Below are 24,978 nucleotides of genomic sequence, written 5' to 3'. Positions count from 1 at the left end.
TAAATGATCCGTAGTACATGATATGTAGCCCTGTACTACGGATCATTTAACCCATTCATGTTAGCAGTGCAGAATTGTATATCTATATGTACTGTACATATACAGCACAAATGTCCCGTACATTGCAGCAATATATTTACAATAATCTCCTGCTAACATGAATGGGTTCAATGATCCGTAGTACAACTACATGTTATGTACTATGGATCATGATTTAACCTATTCATGTTAGCAGGGGATAATTGTAACTCTATTACTGCAGTGTACGGGACGTATGTGCTGTATATGTATTATGGATCATGATTTAACCTATTCATGTTAGCAGGGCAGAATTGTGAGCGCCTTCCACAAGCTGAGCACTGAGATGCGATGCAGCGATCCTGCCCAGCGCAGACTACAAGTGGCACCGCGTGAGGCTACGGGGATCGGAGTGAAACTGTGAGTAAGGGAAGCTGGGACGGGGCTGGCTGTAAATCTATTGCTATAGTGTACTGGACGTGTGTAATGTATATGTAGTACATATATACAGCACATACCTCCACTACACTCCAGCAATAGAGTTACAATTCTCCCCTGCTAACATGAATAGGTTAAACCATGATCCATAGTACATAACATGTAGTTGTACTAAGGATCATTTAAAGTCACCTGTCCCTTTAAGAAAAGTATCGGTAATTGGTATCGGCAATTACATGAGGGGATGTACTTGTACTTGTACTTGGGCCTGAAAAAGTGGCATCGGGACATCCCTACATTTTATGTGCGATTTGGTGATGTCACTACTGTGCTGCTCACTGTTCTCTTGCTGGAGAGGAAACTGTACCTGAGGGCCAGCAATGGAAGTATCTCCCTGCTTTTGCTTCATCCATTCTGTGGATCTGTGTTTCCTCCCCCTCTTCTGCTGCTTCTTCATCATTACTCCACCAGTCATCAGATCACCAGTCTACAGGCAGGTAGCTTTCACGTGAAGAACCCTGCTCTTCTACCAAGAAGGCCACCTCCACACAGGGACACAGTGCAAAACAAGGCATGGCAAGTCATTAATGGGATCAGCTGCTCCTTCATCCTCTGCTTGTCTTTTTCGGGCTTGCTTTCAGAGTACAGGTCCTCTTTTAATTCCTTCTTCTGTGCATTAGGTGACTCTACCATGCTAACTCTACAAGTGTACCTCTTCCTTTGCCATCCTTTAAATTTTAGACATAGTCATAGCAGATGGGACTTTCACAGCGTTGTCTTCATCACATTATTGATTGTTCTACTTTTCGCTCTTCTGGTTCAATGCTATGGGATGTCCACATATAGATGTGGTAGATATTTCCAAACCTGACTGCATTACCCCACACACCTGATCTCCCCGAATGTTCCTAGGATGTGATGTGTGTGATCAGCACTTCATTAATCATGTACATTGCCAATAATGATCAAATTGCTAACATCAGCTTATAGCATCCATCCATTCATATCTGTACAACTCTGCTGCACCATCTATCACCCACCTGTATTATCAACTACTCTCATCTGTTGGCAGATTCTTAGAAACATTATGAGGGACTGTCTGAGTACTACGGAAAGCAAACATTACAGTTCAATCACCATCCCGGCGATGGGAACCGGGATTCTAGGGTTCCCCAGGAATACTGTGGCTGCAATAATGTTTGAGGAGATTCTGGAGTTCAGCAGCAAGAATAAGCCCCAACATCTGAAACAAGTGAATCTCATTCTGCACCCAAGTGATGAGGAAACGATAAAGGTAATAAAGAGTTTTTATTGGATCGTGGTTAAAAGAGCGAAGTACCAGATTGCTGGGGTGTAATTAGCAATTTACAAGCATAATATCATCCTGTATTGTTGATTTCAGGTCTTTACCTCTGAGCTGGAGAAAAAGATCAGCACTGGAGGACAGAAGAAAGAAATCAAACCGCAATGTAAGTCATATCCGTGTTACATACAGAAACATTATAGACTCCATATACTGCAGATTTTGTGACCCATTGTAATGATGGTGCAAGGCCCCCCAATGGTGCCAAATGTTCCTGACTAATGGTTCAGAATTAGAAATTAAAGTGGAATTATTTACTATATGATTATTTTTTTGGATGGAGCAGGGAAAGGTATGACCTCCCTGTCAGCTGTTTATTGCAATGTTCTCACTGGGTAGATTCACTCTATTTGTCTTGGGAACCACAGTCACTGACAGAAAGCGATTTATTTAAAATATTACAGTTTTCACCAGAACAGGAGCAGAGGGGAAAGTGTCTAAAACTGGCCATACACCTATATATTATCTGCAGATTTTCTATGGTCAGATTCCTTCATCTATGCTAACTGTGTGGATGGAGGAATCTCCCACTGGGGCAAGCTTCAGTATCTTTGCTGTCAAAATACCTGAACAATCTGATTGGATGCAGGCATTGTTCAGGTGTTTTGAGAGCAAACGGGGCCGACTAGCAAGATACTGAAGCTTGGCCCAGTGGGAGATTCCTCCATCCACACAGTTAGCATAGATGGAGGAATCTGTTGCCCTTTTTCCATCTGCCCATAGGCTGTGTGAGATTTAGCTTCCAATGGTAGCGCATTAAGGACGCATCCACTCGCTTATGACTTCTTTTAAGGGCTTCCTTGCCCACTTTTATTAAATGAACATTCACAAAACGATGTGATTACCCTCGCAGGGGTTCTTTATCCCAGAAATACAGGCACATCCAACCTCCTGGCTTTCATTCACAGCACTGCTGCTCCGGCCTCAGGCCACTGTCTGTTCCTCCAGACGGTCTCGTGCTAACCTGCACAATAGGTCTATAGGTTGCTTTATCTTGTGTTGTGCATCTTGCTATTGCTAGCTGTTGCTATCTTTTTACTTCCTTGCTTCGGGTTTATTTCCTACCTGTCACTATACCCTGTCCACAGGCTTCTCCCTTGTCTGTCCTTGTGTCCGGTGCCCTGGTGCTTCCACTAGCCCTTTAAGTCTGTGTGGGTGTGCTAGAGGGATGCAACCTGGAAGGTGTCCGGCCGCAGAATCATCCTCACCATCAGAGACTATGTAGAAGACCCAGCCCTTCTTAGACTCTGTGACTCTGTAATGAGTCCCCGATAACGCACAGACTCTTAGTCCCCAAGTCTCCTGTGACCTGCATTCCAGTTTTTTCTCTAGTCTATGACGCCAGCCTGTTCCGCAAGACCCGGAGCCCTCATGCACTAGTGCCCAGGTCCCCAGATCGTGACAGTAGGAGTTCAACATCTGCCTGGGTCAGTTCAAAGCTATTAGAATCACTGTGATAACCTCCATCTCAATCCTGTGGAGCAGAAGAGGAAGGAGTTTCAAAGAAAGAAAGACATACTGTAGATCAAGTTGTGATGGTCCCACAGAGTCAGTAGAGCATGCATTAAGCCAAGGACTCCCGAGGTGGATTCCTGAGCTATCAAACTAGAGATAACCTGGTCCTTGGCATCAGGTGGGTTGGTTTGTTTAGGGACTAAACTGATTTGCCCCAGGATGAGAGAATGTTGAGATGTAGGGATCTGAAGTGGAATTGAGCTTCTTGATAGCTTCTGATCTGTAGAGCTGGAGTCCGGGAGCAGTAGAAGGAAAACGTTGGCTTGAGCTACATCTAGGAAAAGACAGAGATACTCCAAGTGTAGGCAGGGCTTCAATGTCAACTTCTGAAGGTTCAGGATATAACCAAAACTTTTTATGGTTTGGACTGTCTGCATTATATTGTTGGTAAATCGGACCCAGTGGATTCCATGTAAAAAAAATGTAACCTGAATGAAGACTTTTAAAGCCTTCAGATCCAAGTTAGGGTGGCCCCTTTTGGGTCTGGGAACTGTGAAAAAGTTAAACAAGAACTATTGAAATGTTAAAACTAGGGATGCACCGATAACGTTCTTCGGTATCGATATTTTGCTTTCGGTACTCACCGATACCGAGTACCGATACCGGTGCTTCCATTGGCATGGAGATGGCTTCCCAGGCAGGAAGCCGGCTCCATGTTGTTTGGCTGACTTGATTGCGGTTGGCCGGGAAACCGGCTTCCCAGCCAATCAGCTTCAAGCTGGCTTCCTGGCCAATCTGGAAGCCAGGCGGCGAGTAATGGCCTGCCTCCCGGGTTCCTGATTGGCCGGGAAGGCGGCTCCATGCTGTTTGGCTGGAAAGCTGGCTTCCCAGCCAATCGCACCGAGCCGGCCCGATGCTGATTGCAAGGAGCCGGCCCGATGCTGATTGCAATCAGCAAGGAGCCTGCTTCCCGGCCAATCAGGAACCCGGGAGGTTGATCATTACTTGCTGTCCAGCTTTCTGGTCACACGGGGAGCTGGCTCCATGTTCTCCTACAGCACTGCTGGTCAGAGGAAATCTTCCTCGGACCGGAAGTTCTGGTATCAGGGAAGGAATTGGAGCATTTGGGCGAGTACGAGTACTCGCCCAAATACTCGGTATAGGCACCGATACTAGTATCGGTATCGGAGCATCCCTAATTAAAACCCTTATGCTAGAAGTACAATGGCAATAACTCCTTGATTAAAAAATCTGCAAGAGAAGCATGAAGGTCTGCTAGTCTATGTTGGGACACAAGTAGGTTGGACAGCATGAAGTGGGGAGGAGACAAAGAGTGGAGTTCAAGTTTGTAGCCCCTGGAAACCACATCTCTTACCCAAGCATCCAAGATGCTTTCTGACAAGGTGTTCACACAGGCCAACAGACTCCCCTGTCTTTGGAAGTGGGCTTTTCCCCTTATGCTGAAGGGTACTTGTCAGCTGGTTTGGGAGATTTAGAGGCCCAGGGTTTAGGGTTGAAATAGGCCCTTGCTTAGATCTGGCCATTGAGGTTGAATCTGGGGAGTAGCAAAAGCAACTCTTATTGGCCTCAGAAGGGAGATTCTTCCTAGCTTGAAGTCTAGACATCTTCTACTGGAATGAATGGGAACTCTTACCCCCCGTGACATCTTTTATTGTGGGTGTCCAGAGTTGCTCCTAGGAGATGCACACCCGCAAAAGGCATGCATAGCAAACATTTTTGACATTGCTGCTCCACAAAACAACATTTCAGTTAAAGAGTTCTCCACATATTGACTGATTGAGACTCATTCGAGAAATTAAATGGACGATATCTACTAGTCCATCCACACAATAGTGAAGGGCTGCTAGCATAAGCAAAGTGCTCTACAAATTGAAGCATCAGTGAGAATAGAAGCTGGAACCTTAAACATGGGTCTAGTCAATTCCCCTAAAGTTTGACAGACTCACATCACAACCATGGCAGGTTGCAATGAAAGGCCTGCTAGAGCACTGGTTCTCAACCTGTTTAACCTCAGGACCCACATTTGTCCTTGGTCATTAGGTCGCGACACAAGTCGCACTGCGATCGAACTGTGGGTGGGATGTGCGCTTGGGATGCCATTCAAATGAATGGCAACGTGACACACCTCCCACACCAGAACGTGTGGTAGGTGTGACTGCATGGTACAGTGCTCACATACTCACACACACATACACACTCCAATAAAAATATTTATTTTTTCTTTAGATCCAACCAGTCTCCCTACCATACGAGAACTGGAGCGAATCCTCAGCCTGGGGGCCAGTGTTGGCTGCTCTGCTGTAATGGAGCTCCATCCATATGTGCATTATTGGAACAGCTCCTTTGTGTGCCCTGTAGAGGTGACGGGAGCAAGAATGTGTTGTCACTCCAGTCCAGGCACCTCTACAGGACACACGAGGGAGATGTACATATGCATGGAGCTCCCTCACCACAAATAGCCACAGCCCAATCCATCTCAAGCTTACACTCGGTGCCGGGCAGCATATTTTGGCGTGGGAACTGACAGGGTGCTGCAAAAGATGGTGGCTAAAAAAATGGAAGGCACGCTGTGAACATAGGGTTGCGACCCACTTTTGGGTCACAACCCACCAGTTGAGAATCAAGGTGCTAGAGGAAACAGGGTTATGGACAGAGTTTCCTACTGTATGTCTACGGGATTGGTTCCTTCTCACCAGGAGTAGTCAGCACTTTGTTAACGCGGTATATAAAAAAGGATGACGGGGGTAGCCCCCCTGCAGAGGCTTAATTTTGTTTCTGCCCGGAGTTCTTTAATGTTTGATCAGAGCCAGTAAAATAGAACATTGAAGCTTTAGAAATATAGTAACAAACACAAACTTTACAGCGATTCAGAATGTTCTGGAATACAATGACGGGGTTCTGCTTACCTCTTATGACATCTGTTTTGTAGCATTCTTTGGGAATGTGAAAAGTCCGGCGCAGAATTTTTATGAGATGAAGGTTGGATCTGTCACCTATCAGGTGAAAACTGGAGATATAACAAAGGAAACGTGTGATGTCATCATCAACATATCCAATAATGTGTTCACCCTAAAATCAGGTATTATGCTGTTACGTCTATAAATGTGAACATCTTTATGATACAAATGATAAAAAAAACAAACCTGTGAGATGAATAAAACAACCACACGAAAAGACCGCATATAGCAGAGTCTGCAGCACCACCCAATGAGCCGTATTGTAATTTCTACTTTATAGAGCACATGTGCCAAAACCAGGCCATTTCCTAGACTTCTACTTTCAGATCTAGGTATTAAGTTATTACTAAAACCAGTGATAATGGAATGCAGAGGCAATTGTGATAAAGATTAGATACATTTATATATCTTACAGATACAATATTGTTGTTATAATGTTGATGCGGCCCACCATGATTAAATTGAGTTTGGCACCCCTGTTATAGAGGATCATGTTGGAGGGTGAACCTGATCTCTGTTGTGTTGTTGCAGGGGTTTCTAAAGCCATCCTGGACGGAGCCGGGCCTAATATAGAAAGTGAATCTGCCAGACTCGGTAAGAAACTTTATGAAGAACAAAGAAGCAGACAGAGATCATGTGACAGATAACGTATGAAATAAAATGTGAATATTTTGGTAAATAATTGATACAGAAACGTAGATCTTTCCCCTGAGAAGGAAACAATCCAGGAAATTCAGCGAAGTAAGGTAATGAAGACGTAATGATTTCAATAAGAAAATCAGACTTTTGTCTTCAAATCAGAAGTGATATTAATATAAGTTGAACTTTGTAATCCCATAGAAGGGTTCAATTCAGAAGTTGATTAATAAAACAGAACACTGTTTTTATGGATGCGCTGATACAATTTTTCCCCATCCGAGTACGAGTACCGATACTTTTCCTCAAGTACTCTACGATACCAAACACCAACACCTTTTTCTTTTTTTAGTATCATGTGACAGCTGTTCTAAAGCAATACAGACTAATGATTTTGGGACAGTGGTGGAGCGCCAGGGCCCAGTTGCAGCTGTGACCCCGATAGTTCTTTCACTGATTCTGAGCAGCACAGGGACTACAGATCTCAGCAATACATTATATAGCAATGCAAAGTTCCACCAACAGCTATAGAGGACTACAAATCCCAACAATACATTATACAGCAATGCAGAATAATACCCTCAGCTATAGAGGACTACAAAGCCCAACAATACATTATACAACAATGCAGAATAATACCATCAGCTATAGAGGACTACAAATCCCAGCAATACATTGTACAGCAATGCAGAATAATACCACCAGCTATAGAGGACAACAAATCCCAGCAATACATTATACAGCAATGCAGAATAATACCACCAGCTGTAGAGGACTACAAATCCCAACAATACATTGTACAGCAATGCAGAATAATAGTATTATTCTGCATTACTGTATAATGTATTGCTGGGATTTGTATTGCTTTATAGCTCATGGTATTATTATAATGCCATAATAATACCATCAGCTATAGAGAACTACAGATCTCAGCAATACATTATACAGCAGTGCAGAATAGCACTGGTTATACAGGACTACAAATCTCAGCAAACCTTATACAGCAATGCAGAATAATAGTATATGAATTTTTTTACATACTCTGTGCTGCTGCTCTGCTCCTGGGTGTCGGCCCGATGTCTTGGGCAGAGGGTCTCAGGAGGGGTGTGGAAGATCTCAGGAGAGGGAGATGTGCGAGCCGGCACTGTAAACAGGTGCCACGTGGTTCCCAAGAAGGCTGCTGCGAGGTTCTCAGCAAGTGTGGGGCCTTACGGCAGGCGCATCAATTAAAAAAAAATGTTTAATTCCAATATGTCTTTTATTGAATACTTTTGTAAAATACAGAACAACCAAGATACATGTGTGGTGAATATATGACAAAATAAGGTACAAGTAAGTGTCACATATGTGAATATCAATTAAAACATTTAAAGCACTGGTAATGGTTTTGGGTATCGGGGCATTTTCATGAGCATGAGTACTCGTGAAAATGCCCACAATCGGCACCAATACTGGTATTGGTGCATCCCTATGTGTTACAAAATGTCTTCGGTACATGGCACGGCCACCAGATTTGATCCTTGTTCCATCCATTTTACAATCTCTGAAACACTGTTTTGGAGTGGACAATCTATCTGTTTTTTATCCCAAGCCTTAGCTTGCTATCTGATTTTGTCAGTGTGTTCTAGGCCTGGCCATGGTGCAGGTGAATGTGGTACTGAAGGACCTTGTCCCGGGACTGATGCCATTTACAGGTCTTACTATGCCTAAGAGGACCTGAGGGAGTGGAGGTTTGCTATGGCATAGGAGTACCGGCATTTTGAATGGAAATTCTCGATAGAAATAAGAGAACACCTTCTGTGCCTTGGCACTCCTGGTTGTCAGCCTTTTAGCTAGGGCCACTATTAGAACTCATGGGGTCCCTGCTTGACAGGGTATGTTCCCTAGTGTCTCCCCATACACTTTAACCTTTTCCCAGTGCCTTCCTATAAATTGTAACCCCCACCATCCCCATGCTTGGTATCTCCTCATACAGTGAGACTGCCCCAGTTGCCTATGTACACACAGCCCAGTAGTCCCTGCCCAATACTTACACCCTGCTACCCCAACACCCACTCTATCCCCAATACCCCATATTCTACATCACCTGCATTCCCTATTACACCTCACTCTGCACCCCTCGTAACCCCCATTACCTACTACTCCCTCTGTACCCCCATTACACCTCCCTCTTGACCCTCACCCCCGTCTAGCCACACTCTGCACCCTCTGTTCATCCTCACCCATTTTCCACCCTCAACATTCCCTATTACCTGCACCTTCTGTGTCCCCAATTACTTCTCATTTTGCACCCATTGCACTTCCCTTTTGCATTCCTGCATCCCTTGACACACATCTCCCACCCCCACCCCCACATCATATCTGGACTGTTTCCAACTTTGGCATTCGGGGTAAAGCTTCACCTGAGAGGCGCTCACCGGCTCACCCCAGAGGAGACTGTCATGGTGCCCTGTGCATAGCTTACAGCTGATTCTGCGGTCTTCCCACTCTGCGAGCCCTGCACGGACATGCCCCCCTCCCTGCTAGTCATGGGACATTCTGCGAGGTATAGTTAGAGGAGGATGACATCTGGAGAGAGTAAGGGGGGGGGGGCCTGTAAGAGAGGACACTGGGCTACCCACAGGCAGTGTCTGCCAGGCCCAAGACCCCTTTTAAACATTATGGGAGTATTGCCCGTATCCCCCTATCAGTGGCCCTGTACATACTTGTATATCTACAGTCCATGATCTAAGGCACTGCAGCCTCTGACTGCTAGTTTTAGGAGATTTGGTGATGTCTCTACTGTGCTGCTCACAGTTTTCCTTGCTGGAGGCTCTAACAGGAGGAAGCAAAGCCCTGCCACTACCGAGAGATCACCTCCATACAGAAATGCTTTTCAGATTCGTTTCTTTAGTTATGTGATTTTCATCAGGTGACACTGGTGTCCAAAGATGAGCACCTACATCACTGATCACATATTTTACCTAAAGAAAATTGTCTTTTTTTTTCAGGAACCCAACCCAACAACGGGTATGTGGTCACAAGAGGAGGAAATCTCAGTTGCAAAAATATAATACATGTTGCCGGACAAACTAAACCACAGGACATAAAGCAATGCGTAACAAACGCCCTTCAAGAGTGTGAGAGACGACAAGCGACTTCAGTGGCCTTCCCAGCCATGGGAACAGGTAAGAGATTTTCAGGGGTCCCGAGTTATCTGTGTCTGAAATACAAACTGTCTGCCGTTTTCCAAGAACACCAATTGTATGCAAACATTTGATCTAGAACTGTCACTTTCCAAGAACAGAGAAATGTATGTCAGACATTTTGGTGTATAGCGATATATGGCAACTCATTCAGGCCTTCTGTTGGTGGGTAACCGAAGATAATGAATACATTATAACAGGGCTCACAATGCCAAGTCCTGAGCTACTAGCCCGGCCTTAAGAGTTACTCGCCACCAGTTGCCCCAGCTAACCCCTACCCTGCCCAGGCCTTAACTCTTAACTCCGCCCCTAAACACGCCCTCTTAAATGATCTTATGAAATGACACTGTTACATGTTTTATGCAGAATAAAGTTACAAAAATAAATAATAACAACTTTAACAATATTAACATAAAGCTCCCTGCCCCCCCCCCCACATATAAAATAATACACTGTCCCCCCTGTTCCCTGCCCCTCCATATAAAATTATACACTCTCCTCTCCCTGTTCGCTGCCGCCACATATAAAATAATACACTGTCCCCCCTGTTCCCTGCCCCTCCATATAAAATTATACACTCTCCTCTCCCTGTTCGCTGCCGCCACATATAAAATAATACACTGTCCCCCCTGTTCCCTGCCCCTCCATATAAAATTATACACTCTCCTCTCCCTGTTCGCTGCCGCCACATATAAAATAATACACTGTCCCCCCTGTTCCCTGCCCCTCCATATAAAATTATACACTCTCCTCTCCCTGTTCGCTGCCGCCACATATAAAATAATACACTGTCCCCCCTGTTCCCTGCCCCTCCATATAAAATTATACACTCTCCTCTCCCTGTTCGCTGCCGCCACATATAAAATAATACACTGTCCCCCCTGTTCCCTGCCCCTCCATATAAAATTATACACTCTCCTCTCCCTGTTCGCTGCCGCCACATATAAAATAATACACTCTCCCTCCTATTCCCTGCCCACCATGTAAAATAATACACTCTGCCAGGAAAGTGACACTTTTCTGGCAGTATGGACCTTTTAAAAGGTCATGCGCCATACTGAAAAAAGTCATCAAAGGGCCCTTTATTTACAATCAGCTGCTGGCTGGGGAATCTCCCTGATAGCAGAGGAATGGAGCCTGGCATGCTTAAATGGTTGGTAGGATGCTGGCAGTCCTGTGTCCTAGCAACCAATGAAAGGGAAGCTGTCAGATGCATGCCAACTTCCAGTACATACATGCCCTACTCTAAGCACTGGAATCTCCAAGCACCAGATCAGAGTTCTGAATTACTGTCAGTTTTCCAACCTGTACATCTGATCTGAATCTGCCGTTATTTTTTTAAGCTTCTTTACCCTCCAATGAAGGTTCAAATTGCAAAATCCAATTAATGTAATAGCTGATAAAACCACATTGAACTGTTTGTAGATCAGGGATCAGAAGGAGGAGGTTAAGCGAACAAAGACCTCCATAATGTGCCCTCTTGGTTAATCTCCACTCTTACTCTTGCCCTCTCTATGTCCAGGTGCCGGTGGTGCGTCTTCTGCAGCAGTGGCTGATGCAATTCTAGATGCCGTGGTGGATTTTGTCAAATCGAAATCAGTGATAACTGTCCAAAATGTGATGGTGGTGATATTCCAGCAACAAATGCTAAAAGATTTCCATGACAGTATGAAGAAGAAGGAGTCACCAACTGCACCCACACAACAGTCCTGGAATTTTTTTTCTAGGATTAAATGTAAGTGTCATAATTTTTAGGATTATTTCACACGGAGAATTGCTACGCTGATCATTGTATGATGTTCTGTGGATAATACTGTCATTATAATTCTGTAAGTGCTTTGTGCCTTTTCTCAGTATTGTTTACCTTCTCTTACAGCCTTTTTTGGTGGTAGCCAATCTGACAAAAACAATGAGGGTAAGGAAGAGGAAGAAGAAGAGGAAGAAGTCAAAGTTTTTGTGCTGAGAGAAAACATCGAGCCGGCAATTTTTCACCTGTGCGCAGAAAGCCGCGAATCTGTGAATGGGGCCCTAGACTGGCTCCAAGGGCTTATAACAAAGGAACAGAGTTACAATACTATCACAGATAGTTGGATACAGGACTTTGATGATGAAAACATGGACTTTCTGGCTGAGCTTCAAAAGACAAATGGAGTTTGTGTTACTTTTGACTCACCACAATCCACCATTAAGGTGACAGGCCGCAACAAGGATGTTCTAAAGGTCATTATTGAAATCCAAAAAAAGATAAAAAGTGTGCGAGATAAGAAGACGCAAGAGCGAGAGGCCGAGCTGTGCAGTAACGTGGTGGAGTGGGGATATCACGAAGGCACCAACTTTGTTCCCTTTGACAAAATTACAAACTTGGACCTAGAAAAAGCTGATAATGACAATGGTTCTGTGAAAGTTTTTATCAATGACGTACAATACACAGCAATTGCAGAGCTGAGATCCGCATGCGATGCCAAAGGAAACAAAGTTACACTTAGACGGCATTCAAAAAATGGTAATTTGTATTCTTTCTTCTTCAAATATTCATTTTATATATATACAGGGCTTGAAAAATTTGGCGGTGTCTCACCAGTCAGTCAAAAATTTCACCAGTCAGCATGACCTGACTATAGCCTTGCAATATATGTTAAAACATTTTGGGGACAGATAGAGCTTTGTAACATGTGCAGCACAATAGGTGCAATCGTCGTTTTCGCACCCGACGCATATCTACGTGTGTATGTGGGGGGCGGGGGACTTAAAAAAATGTTTTATTTTTTAATTTTTTTTTATGCCTCTTTATTTTTTTTATGATTCTTTAATTTTTAGATTACTTTTTTTTTTTAACACAACTTTATTGCTATTACATGGGGGGCTAAGAAGCCCCCTATGGGATAGCTAATTTACATGACAGGTCCTCTTAATGGAGACATCAGGGGTCTCCAAGACCCTAATGTCACCTAGGGAACCCCAGAGAAGCTGATGAGGCAGAAATCGGCTTCATCAGCTTCTGTAGCTGGAGTGTGACACTGAATGCAGGTTATATATATATATATATATTTCCTGGCTCACCTCATGTCAGTATACCAATGGGTTAACTCCGCCCTCTGCTCCACCTAGGACCACCCCTAATTAGAGTATAAATCCCCCCCGCCCCATCCACTCTCCTCATGTTCTTTTTTGGTTCTCGCTCAGAACACCTGGGAAGATGGGTGCCATAGGCCCTACCCTTCCCACCACAGGTTCACCCTCTCCTGGGTGGAAGATCTCCCTGGTGTGGTAAATCCACTGGATGGGACATGCATGGTGCTGGGTAGTGGGTCGGAGTTAACCCAAAGGGCTACATGGCATCTGACCGGGTGCGGTAAGTGGATTCATGGGGCTCACCTTAGGTTCAGCTGGTGGACGCTGCCCTGGCGCTAAGGTCTGATCTCTGCCCTGTGTACAATCAGAGTTGTGTTTCCGCTGTGGAATGCACGTGGGGGGGTGAGAAAATGTGCTGCATCTGCTTCCTGTTTAGCGTGCGCTCCATCATGGAGCGCAGGATCTCTCCCCTCTCTCTCCAACGTGATTTGTTGTCGCCTGCTGGTTGGCTGGAGGCGGAGGGGGCAGAGCCTTGGGTGACAGCGGCTGCATTTCAGCATGGAATGCACGCCGCTCAGCAACCACCGGGATCGCTGGATACCGGTCTGTTTGCCCTCTTAAATAGAGGAGAAAGGCAGATCTTGCCTAGGCTGCGTTCTATAGAAGGACTGGAGCCCTAGATACTGCTGTCTGAACGGATCCCTGTCGCTGGACTGATGAGTACCTCCTGTTACCTTCTTTATGTATGTGCATATTGTTCAGGTAGTTCATGATTTCATTATATTTTATGATCAGGTTTAGTGAGCCACCATGAGTCCGGGTAGCCCAGATAAACAAGCATGAAGTTCATTGGAGAGGTAGATGGCCATTTTTATTTTATTCGGATGTTGTTTTTAGTTTAAAAGAGTGCGGTGCATTTAGAATCCTGGGTATCTCTTCTTCATAGCGGGAAGAGCCCTAGATACAAGACCAAATCCAGATCACATAGGAGGTCATCTTCTCCATATCCTAGGCTGGTCAGAGTCTCGCCCCAGAGGTCTCCCAAGCAGGCCGCTTCAAAGCCTTGGTCTATTACGCCTCCAAGGTTTAGACAATTGTTGCCTGCTAGACCATCTGCAGGTTCCTGTTGGGCATGCGGTTCTCAGGCCATGCCACAGAAAATGTTGTGCTCCAGATGCCTTAAAGAGGTAGCAGTGGATAAAACTTCGGAAACTCAGCATGTAAAAACTTACATTCGGGAGGCGGCGGCATAAGTCATTAAACAATATGTGGGATGTAGCTCATCGTCTAAAAGACTTTGCAAGAATCCTAGCATGAAGGTTCGGATGAGGAGAAGGAGGATGGTAGTCCTAATTAGACTTTTTTATTTTATTTTGCATTAGTGTCTCGTTTTATCTCTGCGATAAAGCTTGCGCTGGATTGGGAAGAGGATCCGGTACCAGTCAGCAAGCAGAGGCAATTTTTTTCCCAATCTTCAGAAGGAGTTGCCTACCTTTCTGCTCTTCTTGGAGATTAAAGAGATCATGGATGATGAATGGGTAAAACAGGGTAAGAAAGGATGCTTATCTAACCGGATTTCAAAACTGTATCCCTGCCGCTCCTCTGATGCCGTGTTTTGGGATACACCTCCTAAAGGTGGATGCTGCCCTGCAGAGTCTGGCTAGACATGTGCTGTTGCCGATGGATGACTCTGTCTCCTTTAAAGATAGAAGAGTTGAGTTCAATCTTAAAAGCTTTACTCTACTGCGGGGGCTGCCTGCAGGCCTGCGGTGGCATTGGCTGCAGTCAGCAGGGCGATGAGGATATGGATCTCCAAAGTGGAGGAAGCATTGATGCCCGGTGACTCAAGAGAATCCATAGTCGAGACCTTGGGGTACTTAAAGATGGCATCGGAGTTTGTAGCTGAAGATTCGGTTGACCTAGCGCGGCATTCGGCTCATGTAATGTCTTTTTCAGTTACAGGCCGCAGGGCCCTGTGTCTGAAGCATTGGTCAGCAGATGGCGCCTCGAAGCAAGGGCTGAGTGCTATCCCTTTTGCTGGGAAAGTGGTATTCCGTGCTCCCCTGGAGGAAGTAATCAAGAGAGTGACTGGAGGGAAGTCAGGCTTACTTCCACAGGACAGAAGAAGGAAGCAGCAGTCCTTTCTTCTGAATAGACGATTCAGAGAGCAATTCGGAGAGGCCAGGGCGTATAGGCCCGGAAGAGAATTTTTCAGAAATAATTGGCGAGGCCCCCTTTTATCTTTCAGGAGGGGAGCAAAGGTGAAGCAGACACAGGCGTCCATGAGATCGGACAAGCTATTCTGAAATTCGGCCCGCCCGGTCGCCTGAGGTAGGGGCAAGTCCATCTTCCTTCAGGCGGATTTGGGCGGAAACCATCCACGACATGTGGGTACTGAAGATAATTCAGACAGGTTACAAATTGGAATTGGCATCAACGCCTCCGGATTATTAAATAAAAACCCACATTCCAGTCTCTCTTGAGAAGAGAGGCTGTCTCACATTAGATATTCTTGAATTGCTTCAATCTGATGCCATTGTAGCTGTCCCGCGCCAGCAAAGGGGAAAAGGGATGTATTCCCCTCTTTTTCTTTAGATTTGGGCAAGTTCAGACCGGTTCTCAATTTAAAAAGGCTGAACCGATTTATGAAGGTTTTATTAAACATTACAGGGTTGATGTTTCAGTGTCTTCAGCAAAAGCTTTTGGGGCATCTGTTCTCTCTTCGGCAGTCTTTGCAGTTAATTAAAATTGTGTTTTGGCAGCTTACCCTCCCATGTTTTTATTGCTAGCTATATCCCATTGGTATGCCGACATGAGGTGAGCTAGGAATACGGATAATTGTTATCCAATACTTACCGTAATTTTCTTTTTCTTGAACAGTTAATGGCCTCTGTGTGCTCTGGAGGCGGAGATTTATGGAAGTTGGTGTGCAGAGCAGGGGCTGGGACATTTGCAAGAATGATCTCTGAAACTGCAGCTCCCAGGAGGCTGTGCAGGAGAGAGGAGGAGACTTAGGGGGCGGTGGTGGCTGCTGTACGCGGTCAGTCTGGGACAACCATCTGAAGAGGAGAGAGCTGTGTAGCCCTGGGTGGGCTAAGACTGGGTGCAACAGAGCTGTGTGGTCGCTTCTGACATATAAGGATACACAGACTCTGTGCAGCGGGGTATAAAGAGAGACTGACCTGGGTTTTTTTTCAGATTTTTTGTTGTGTTCATCCTCTACTGACACTGTTTTGAGTTGTCCTTTCGTTTAAGATCTCTGCCCGTCAATGAACATAATAGAAAATAGGATTTTTGTACTCACTGTAAAATCCTTTTCTCTGCATTTATTGAAGGACACATCACCCATCTTCAAATATATGTCTATTATGTATTTGGTGTTGTTTTGTGTACTGCTTTCTACTGAGTAGGTTGTTGCAGACAGGAGGATCTAGTCACTAGCAAGGCTGTCCTTTTAGTTTTTGCCTAGTGTCCTACTCCTGCAGGTGGAGGTGACCCATCGGTCAAGATCTAAAGATCCAGCTGTGTCCTTCTGATACTAATTCATTGAGGGCTGAGGAATATGTCAGTAGAATGAATGGGAGATGTGTTACCTGCAATGACATTCTACAGTGTATGACAATGATGTGTGATAGTTGTGTTCCACGGGGATGAAACCAATATGTAACACCGTTATATTACAGCTGAGTCTCTGGAAATCCCCCCATACTGGGATGCCATGGACAACACTCAGCTGAAGGTGGTACTGCTAAACAACAGCAGCCCGGACTACTCAGAGGTCGTGGGTCTCTTTACACAGACGTGTCAAATGAGAATAATCAAGGTAATACCAAAAGGTGAAACTCCATACTGTTAATGGTTCAAGGATTTTAGCAAACTTTAACAGACATTCCCTCCTGCTTCTATAATGTAGATATTGACACATGGAAATGACAATATACATTGCTGAAAGTGAGGGCTAAGTTGAAATAAAAAGGTAAACCAATCACATGAGCAGGGGGATGAGGACAGTGTACACTTGAAATAGTTGTAGAGAAGGACCATCTCCTTGGCAGTCATATAAAGTTGTAGCTGCTGCAGATTGAAATGGAAAGGTTCCTACTAATAACATTTAACGTGCTTGTGTAAACATGAAATGGTATTTTAAGTGATGTTTTACTTTAAATGTGAATTCCAGGCAAAATACCTAAATAAAAATGAATAACCCATAAAAAGATAAAACTAAAAGATTCACCTTCAACCCCAATTTTTTCCCTGCAGTACTTTTTTCTGCTACTAGATGTCCTCGGTCTGATGGCGAGTATCATTCAACCCACTTCCTCTGATGGACAGTGAAAGGAGAAGTAGCACAGCGATGCGCTCATCTCTCACTCTGCTCTCTTGTCCTATGAGGGTGTTTTTTCTTTGTCAGCACATGAACTGATTGGCTCCTTGTGCTGCTGCTTTCTCTAACACTGCACAGAGCTTGCAAAGGGATGTGTCACAGTCCAGCTGCAGACTTGCAGCTGAGCTGTTACTTGTAGTTCCTCAAGTATATACATATCTCTTACCCCTGGTTCTGCAGGCATGCAGGGCTGTGCTGGTGCTTGTAGTCCTCCAGGCATGTGCTCTGAACCTGACTCACTCTTGCACCTGTCTGGCAGCTTTAGGTGTCGGCCGACCTCTTCTGCTGTTTCTTATACAGCTTCTCGGCCAATAAGCGCAGTCTGCTTGTGGCCAATACTGTGGATCATCCCTCTTCCTGTCTCTATTTAAACTCAGGGCAGCGAACGGCACAGGGCCTGAGCAACGCTTTCCCAAGCTAGTTGCCAAGTCCTCCATTTGTGCTTGACCCTGAATTCCTGGAAGTTTTCCCGTGTACCGAACCTTTGGCTTGTCCTTGGAAATCCCTGTCTACAGTCTACCCTGTGCTTCGCTTTGTCCCTGGAAGTCTTTAGCCTGTCCCTAACCTTTGATTTGTACCCTGTACCTGTTAGGTGAGTTGGGTGGACCTAGGGATTGTGACTTGGGGTCAGGACGCAACCAAGCACATCTCCACCATCAGGAGCTCTGCTGAATACTGGCTGGCTCTTGTATTCCACATCCTGGGGGACCCCATGCCACCTACTCAGCATCCCATGCCACCTACTCAGCATTGCAGCACCCTGCCTTGTATATGAACTTCCAGCTTAAGCTGACTTCCACTGCCTCATTCACATACCTGCCCTGTTCCCTGCTTGTACTCCAGCTCTTGGAGTCGTCAGCCTACACTGCTTGGACCCTTTTCTCTAAGTGTCCCTGCCAGTGTAGTGGAAAGGGTCCACATACCTGACTCCAGTTCATACCCGTGAGTCCCGATCCATGACAGGATGATACCAGGTTGGATCCAGATACTTACAATGCTTGAATTTAAAAAATAAATTTAATGTTGTATTAATGATTACAACTGGCTAACGATCAGCATGAAAGTTAATCAGTGTTAGATTCTCACAATTTAAACCATTTTGGGGCCCCAAAACTCTCTATTGTGGAGATACGGACTTCAGCTAGGAAGTCACGATTCTAGTCCACAACCTCCCTCCTCCCAAGCTTTCCTATCGGTCAGAGGGAATTCGATGTCCCCATCTCATGCTCACTTTATGCACCTGTAGTGACCTCCTGACCCCCAAGGGCACGTGGTGAGCCCCAGAGGAAGGGAGGGCTGACATGTCACTCTCCGGGATGGATCCTTAGCCGGGTTTAAGGATGTAAACAGTAAATTGGGTGCCAGTAACTTTAAGTACTTTTCCTTCTTTTATTGTAGAACAGCCAAAATTGGGAGAGAGGGCATAGGGCTTCAGACACCCATGGACAAAATAGACTCCAGACTTACCAGTCCCTACCAACTTCCACAGCGCATAGTTACATAGTTAGTCAGGTTGAAAAAAGACACAAGTCTATCGAGTTCAACCTATAGAGAGGTGCAGGAATACTTTAGTTGAGCAGAGGATGACACTGTGCAATAGAGCCACAGCTGGATAGAAGACATTCTTGAGATATTCCCAGGGAGAGACACCAGACTTCTTCCCGAGGTCATGTCATCCTGGCCTTCCTGGCACCCCAAACAGACAACAGGCCCCTCTGGTTCTCCATCCCTGACAGTTTCAGTCCCCAACTGGGTCCACATTTGGACTCCTGCAGACTTCTGGCCTAGTTAGGTACTCCAATTGTGTACACCCTACCCCTAGGCTAGACAGACTGGCCTGAGCACATTCCAATTGAGTATCCTGAGTATTTGTGCACTTCCCCAGCATGCACCACTGGCCATGGAACATTAGTGATTGGCTGGAGAAACATAACAACCCCCAGTGTTCTCCCATTGGCTGCCCCACTATGTGACAGGGTCACAATCCACTAAAGGTAGTGTAACAAGGACACTCCAATCTGTCTCTCTTGCCGCACTGCTGCTCCGGTCTCAATCTTTAGGGCCACTGTCTGGTTCCTCCAGACAACGGCAATAACATGCCAATCCTCTCAATATGGTTCACAAACCCGCAGCTCCCTGCTGCACTGGCCTCCACACTGACTCCAGGGTGGAGCTCTCCTGACTCACAGGTGAGGCCCTGAACACATCCCAGCACACTCTTCATGAAGGATGTACACAGGTGCACAATCAGGTGCTGGTCACTACCAAAGCATGGACCCAGGAATGGAGATTTCATCCCACCCAGAGCTCTAAGAAATCTCCTGGCTCTAGGATCCCAACTATGATCCAGAAAACCTGGAAAGAACTGAAAAGGCAGTTTTCTCCTGATACACGTACTGTCTTCCTGGAGCCACTCAGCCCCTCTGGCTGAGAACCCTGTGTGACTTTGAGGCCACCTAACACCGTGGTATTGCCTCACAATGCCACAGTAGGTGCGGACAATTGCAGAACACCTAGGATTGACCAAATGATCACAGACTACAAATCAGCCAGACTGAAGTTGCACTCTTCATTAGGTCTGTGAACTATGTTGGAGTGTGCACTTACTTTGAAATTGAGATACACACTCCCTGGCCTATTGACTGAGATTGCAAAAGTCTATCCTAGGTCTACTTTGGATTACTAACTGGATGTGACCAAATAGCTCACTTGAACTGTCAATGTTAGTGGGATCATCATTTGTTCTTTGTCATTATCCTTTGTTACCTTACTTTGTCTCTCGTACATGTACATGCTGGTTCGGTACTCGTACTCGGCCTTAAAAAAGTGGTATCGGTGCATCCCTAGTATATACATTTGTAATGTATCTACAATTGTTTGAGAACAAAACTCAGAGTTAAAGTTTAAAAAATAAATGAAGCACTTCTGGGTGCTGTGAGTGACATCACCTCTGCTTCCCAGGAAAGCTGGGTGCTTGAAATCCTGCAAGAATGCAGTTCAGCCCATTGCAGGAGGACATTGTCATGGTATGTTGTTGGCTGTCAATCAGCACAGTCTGGTTCTTGGGGTGGAACGATTGATTTACCACTGTGCAGAGCCAGAGATACGTGTTGTCGCTACCCCAACCGGCTCCCATACTAAAGTGGAATCTGGACAAAACTAAAAATGACATATATGGTGCAGTCTGTCTCTAGTATTAACATGACAGTTAATATTACTAACCCTAAACTAAAGTTTTATCACCCTTTGTCCTGGCAGTAGATCTGTCATCTTTGTCCTTCCTGTAAAAGGGTGGCAACACTGTTTGTTCTGCAGCTAAATCTCGCAGCAGCGTTGTCTATATTGATCAAGCATTATGGCCAGGAGAGACAGCCAGGAGGATGAGCGAGGAGAGACAACCAGAGGGGAGAGCAAGGAAAGACAGCCAGGAGAGTTAGTGAGGAGAGACAGTCAGGAGAGAGAGAAAGGAGAGACAGCCAGGAGAGAGAGATAGGAGAGACCGCCAGGAGAGGGAGAGAGGAGAGACAGCCAGGAGAGAGGAGAGATCGCAAGGAGAGAGAAAGGAGAGACAGCCAGGAGAGAGAGATAGGAGAGACCGCCAGGAGAGGGAGATAGGAGAGACAGCCAGAAGAGAGGAGAGATCGCAAGGAGAGAGAAAGAAGAGACAGCCAGGAGAGAGAGAGAGATAGGAGAGACCGCCAGGAGAGAGAAAGAAGAGACAGCCAGGAGAGAGAGAGAGCGAGGAGAGACACACAAAAATTTTGGCCACCCCTGGTGTAGATAGGAAATCTGACATGAAAGGTCTCTATGTATGAGATGAAGTTAGTGTGCACACTTTCTGTCTCAGCAGTTTTATTTTCTTTCATTCCAGATTGAGAGGATACAAAACAAACATTTATATCAAAACTACCGGATTAAGAAGAACAGTATCGATACCAAGAATGGTACCAGGACCAACGAGAAGAGGCTTTTCCATGGCACCGAGTTTGGGCCAACAGAAAGTATAAATCGCAATGGGTTCAACAGGGCCTACGCTGGGGCCAATGGTGAGAAGTGACTTCCGTTATCCTTCAGTATTTTTGTCAGGTCTTCTGAGATCACCTCCATCTAAAATTATAAGTTCAATATGTACCCAGATGAGTCCAGTGTGACGGCTGCACCACACTGCAAGTTACTATGGGTAGGTGAATCTGCCTATGTTCAATTCTCAGTGGGCTCATTAAATTCTGTTTAAAATTTGCTAAACCTGACCTGAGCAGCTAATCCTAATGAAGTCTATAGGCGGGGGCGGGGGGGCAATACTGATATTACATTCTAGTCAATTTTAAAGCAAATGGTTAAAAAAGGGCATGGGGAGCTGGTAACTGCCACAGGGACATTTAACAAAGCAAAAAAATATTTTCTAAAATATCATACAGCAGGGGGAGGGTCCCTTTAATGCCACTTGGAACATGAGATGGAAAAAAATATCCTTCATTTAAATTAAATGCTTGGGAGATGGCTTTCAGCTATATGTGGTGTTACGGAGCAGTACGATTTTTACAGACAGTGTCAACGACACCCAATTCTGACATTACATGTTTTTGATTTTTTTAAACTTTATTTCAACTCATTCATTACAAGTAGACAAACAAATGAGGTAGTTTTGGCTGCAACACCTGATTTTATATGGTGTTAGGCCTGAATTGACCGGTGGAAGTAGCAGCCACAATAGCTCTAATAGCTATAGAAAACTTATATGGTATAGTTTGTGGGCTTTTCTTTTTCACTTTACCGCAATGCATTGTCCTAAATGTTTAAAGGATAAGTTCACCTTTTGCAAAAACTAAAGAAATGCATAATTAATAAAATATATATCAATTTCTTTAAAATTTGCATTCAAGCCCGGAAAGCATTGCAATTGTGATCCCTCAATCAGGGCTGCAGAGTTCAGGCTTCTGCACATTCTCTGCCAGGCAGAGCTCCGTACTGAGGTACGGAGTTTCTGTTAAGCGAGATGGGAAGGAAGGACGGCTGGGCTTCAAACTGCATTAAATCACCTCATACAACATCCAGCCGTCCTCGCTCTGGGTAGAGCTGTCCATATTTCCGCATCTACCTAGAGCGAGGCCGGCTGGACGCTGTATGAGGTGATTTAATGCAGTTTGAAGTCCAGCCGCCCTCCCCCATTTCTCTTAACTGAAACTCTGGAGCTCTGCCTGTATGAAAACGTGCAGAAGCCTTAGCTTTGCAGCTGTGATCTTTAATTTTTGCAAAAGGTGAACTTATCCTTTAACAAAATGCCAAAACAGAGTGCACAAAAACACTTCAAAACCACAACCTCACATTTACCGAACCCCCCTCTCATACCCGTGTCCCAATGATTCCCAAAATATTTTAAAATACAGAATTCAGGTATATTTATGGTAGTAAATGGAACAGTGCTAGGACAGTATGCCAGCACTTGAATAGGCAGGAAACAAAGAGAGACAAGGCAGGTTTTATCTTAAATTAGTGTGTATTATGTTAAAATACAATAGCCACAAATTTTGCACAGTGCCTGGATAGTATGGTTAGGTCACAATGTAATTAGGCTTCATTTTTAAATAAACATTAGAGTCTATTAGCCACAAATTTCACAACACGGGATTTTGCCTGCAGCAAACATCAGACATTTGGCAGCAGAGGTTCAGCTGCGGAAACATTGTGTGGCACCTTCACAGTACCAGAGCACCAGGATAGGCCAGGAGAGGTGGTAGGAGATGGTTATGAAGCAGTTATCATTTTTTTTATCAGCATCAGGGTTTTTGTAGTTGTCATTGGTAATTCAAGTTCATTTTGAAGAAAGTGAGCCCAGTCTATGCAGTCAAGGGGCAGACTGATTCAATTCTTTGTAACAAAACCTCTTTCTGCAATGAAGATCCCTTCAGACAACATACTGTCTGTGGGCAAGCCAGAAGCTCCAGGGGTCTACCCCAGGCACTCAATAATCTGGGGAATCCTGACTTTTGGGAGTGTCCCTATCATCTCTGGACCTTGTGTAGTCAGTAATTATGCGCTGCTGTAAGTGATGTGTGCAGCCAGGCCTGACTGCTATAGTTTGAAACAAACGTTGAAAAGTGGTGCTGAGGCAGCTGCTTCCATTGCTACTTCTTCTTTTAGAGGCATGATCAGAGGCACGTTGGTTATCAGAAGATCTTGCCACAATCAGGTAAAAACATCCTCAAAGTGCTGCATTTTGGGCTCCATCAGGGATGGTGGCAGGTGGATCCTCCGTTTTACATCAGAGATCTACTGAAGTGGGCACCAAATAGTGGTGCCTCTCTATAATTACCCTAATCCTGGATTCCTTGCACAGGTATTAAAGCATAAAATACGCCATTCAGCCTGTAAAGACCCACAAGAACAATCTCACCCCACCCATGTAAGACTCCAGGGTGAGTGGGGGTGAAATGTCCCCTTGAAGCCTGCCCCATTAGCTTCTCCTCCTCACTGCCAGCACCCCAACCCTCCTCCTCCTGTTGCCTCTGCCTCATAGGAAGGGAGGCAGTCTGCAAAGGATCGCGCTGACACTGAGACAGGAGCAAGTCCTCCTCTTCCTCCTGCTGCTCAACTCCAATGCATGGTCTATTAAACCATGGTGTGCTCCAGGAGGAACACAAGAGAGATTGTATTACTGTTTCCTGCCTCATCTCAGCTAACTATTTTGGTCACCTATTCAAATGGTGCCAAATGCTGCACGTTTGCTTAATGATGAGCAACTGAATCAGTGAACCCCTGCTCCCCTAAGGCTGTCCTTCTACCCTAAGCACGCAGGTACTGATGGCATGGTGCATCTGGAGCAGCCTCAGCCTCTGCAACAAGGCTCCAGCACGTGTCTGTGTGTGATAAAGGGGGGGGGGGGGGGTTTTGACCCACAAACCTTTATGGCCTGACAAAGACAGGGTACTTCATGATATCCTGCTGCACCACCAGGTTAAGGACATGTGCCAGACAAGGTGCATGTTTCCCAGACAAAGAGCAGCCAGCAGGTAAGTGTCGTTGTTACACATGACCTTGTGTGCTTGCAGATGGCATGGGGTCAGTCACCTGTTATCTTGACCTGGAGAACTACCAGCAGCTCTACAGTTCAGGTCAGGCCGTTCATTATGGTTACAAATAATTTAATCTAGTGAATTTCCACATTATTTCACCAGGGCCGTGAATTTCATACCAGCTGGGTCAACTGGGAACGCATGGTATTGGTGAGCCTGAACCTCATACCAGTCACTCCTGGGTTTCCAAGCTAAAAGTATGATGCCATTGCACAGTTGGGGCAGCATGGTGACTTGGTGCTCAATGCTGGAGTGCCCTGAATTCTATTCCCAGCTAGGCAATATCTGCATGGACTGCATATGCTTGTAACATAAGTTAAAGTGACATTAAAGTCAAAAAAAGTTTTCATCTCCCCCCCCCCCCCCCCACCTCGCC

At 45.3% G+C, this 24,978-nt stretch overlaps 1 protein-coding gene across 1 annotated transcript in view; it reads left to right on the top strand.

Annotated features, from left to right (window-relative positions):
• The window catches only part of LOC108791263 (poly [ADP-ribose] polymerase 14-like), a 51,343-nt gene that overhangs the window by 25,537 nt on the left and 828 nt on the right, over positions 1 to 24,978 (top strand). The window contains exons 6-14 of the mRNA XM_018561697.1: positions 1,529 to 1,750; positions 1,859 to 1,925; positions 6,225 to 6,374; positions 6,784 to 6,846; positions 9,879 to 10,055; positions 11,596 to 11,808; positions 11,950 to 12,576; positions 16,829 to 16,968; positions 21,401 to 21,575. Coding sequence (XP_018417199.1) covers positions 1,529 to 1,750; positions 1,859 to 1,925; positions 6,225 to 6,374; positions 6,784 to 6,846; positions 9,879 to 10,055; positions 11,596 to 11,808; positions 11,950 to 12,576; positions 16,829 to 16,968; positions 21,401 to 21,575 — 1,834 coding nt within the window. The remainder of the gene's footprint in view (positions 1 to 1,528; positions 1,751 to 1,858; positions 1,926 to 6,224; positions 6,375 to 6,783; positions 6,847 to 9,878; positions 10,056 to 11,595; positions 11,809 to 11,949; positions 12,577 to 16,828; positions 16,969 to 21,400; positions 21,576 to 24,978) is intronic.

Source organism: Nanorana parkeri, unplaced genomic scaffold (genome assembly GCF_000935625.1).
Source record: "Nanorana parkeri isolate BGI_ZX_2015 unplaced genomic scaffold, ASM93562v1 scaffold538, whole genome shotgun sequence".
Taxonomy (NCBI): Eukaryota; Metazoa; Chordata; class Amphibia; order Anura; family Dicroglossidae; genus Nanorana; species Nanorana parkeri.
Note: the sequence above shows the minus strand (reverse complement) of the source record. Positions and strands in the feature narration are given on the sequence as shown.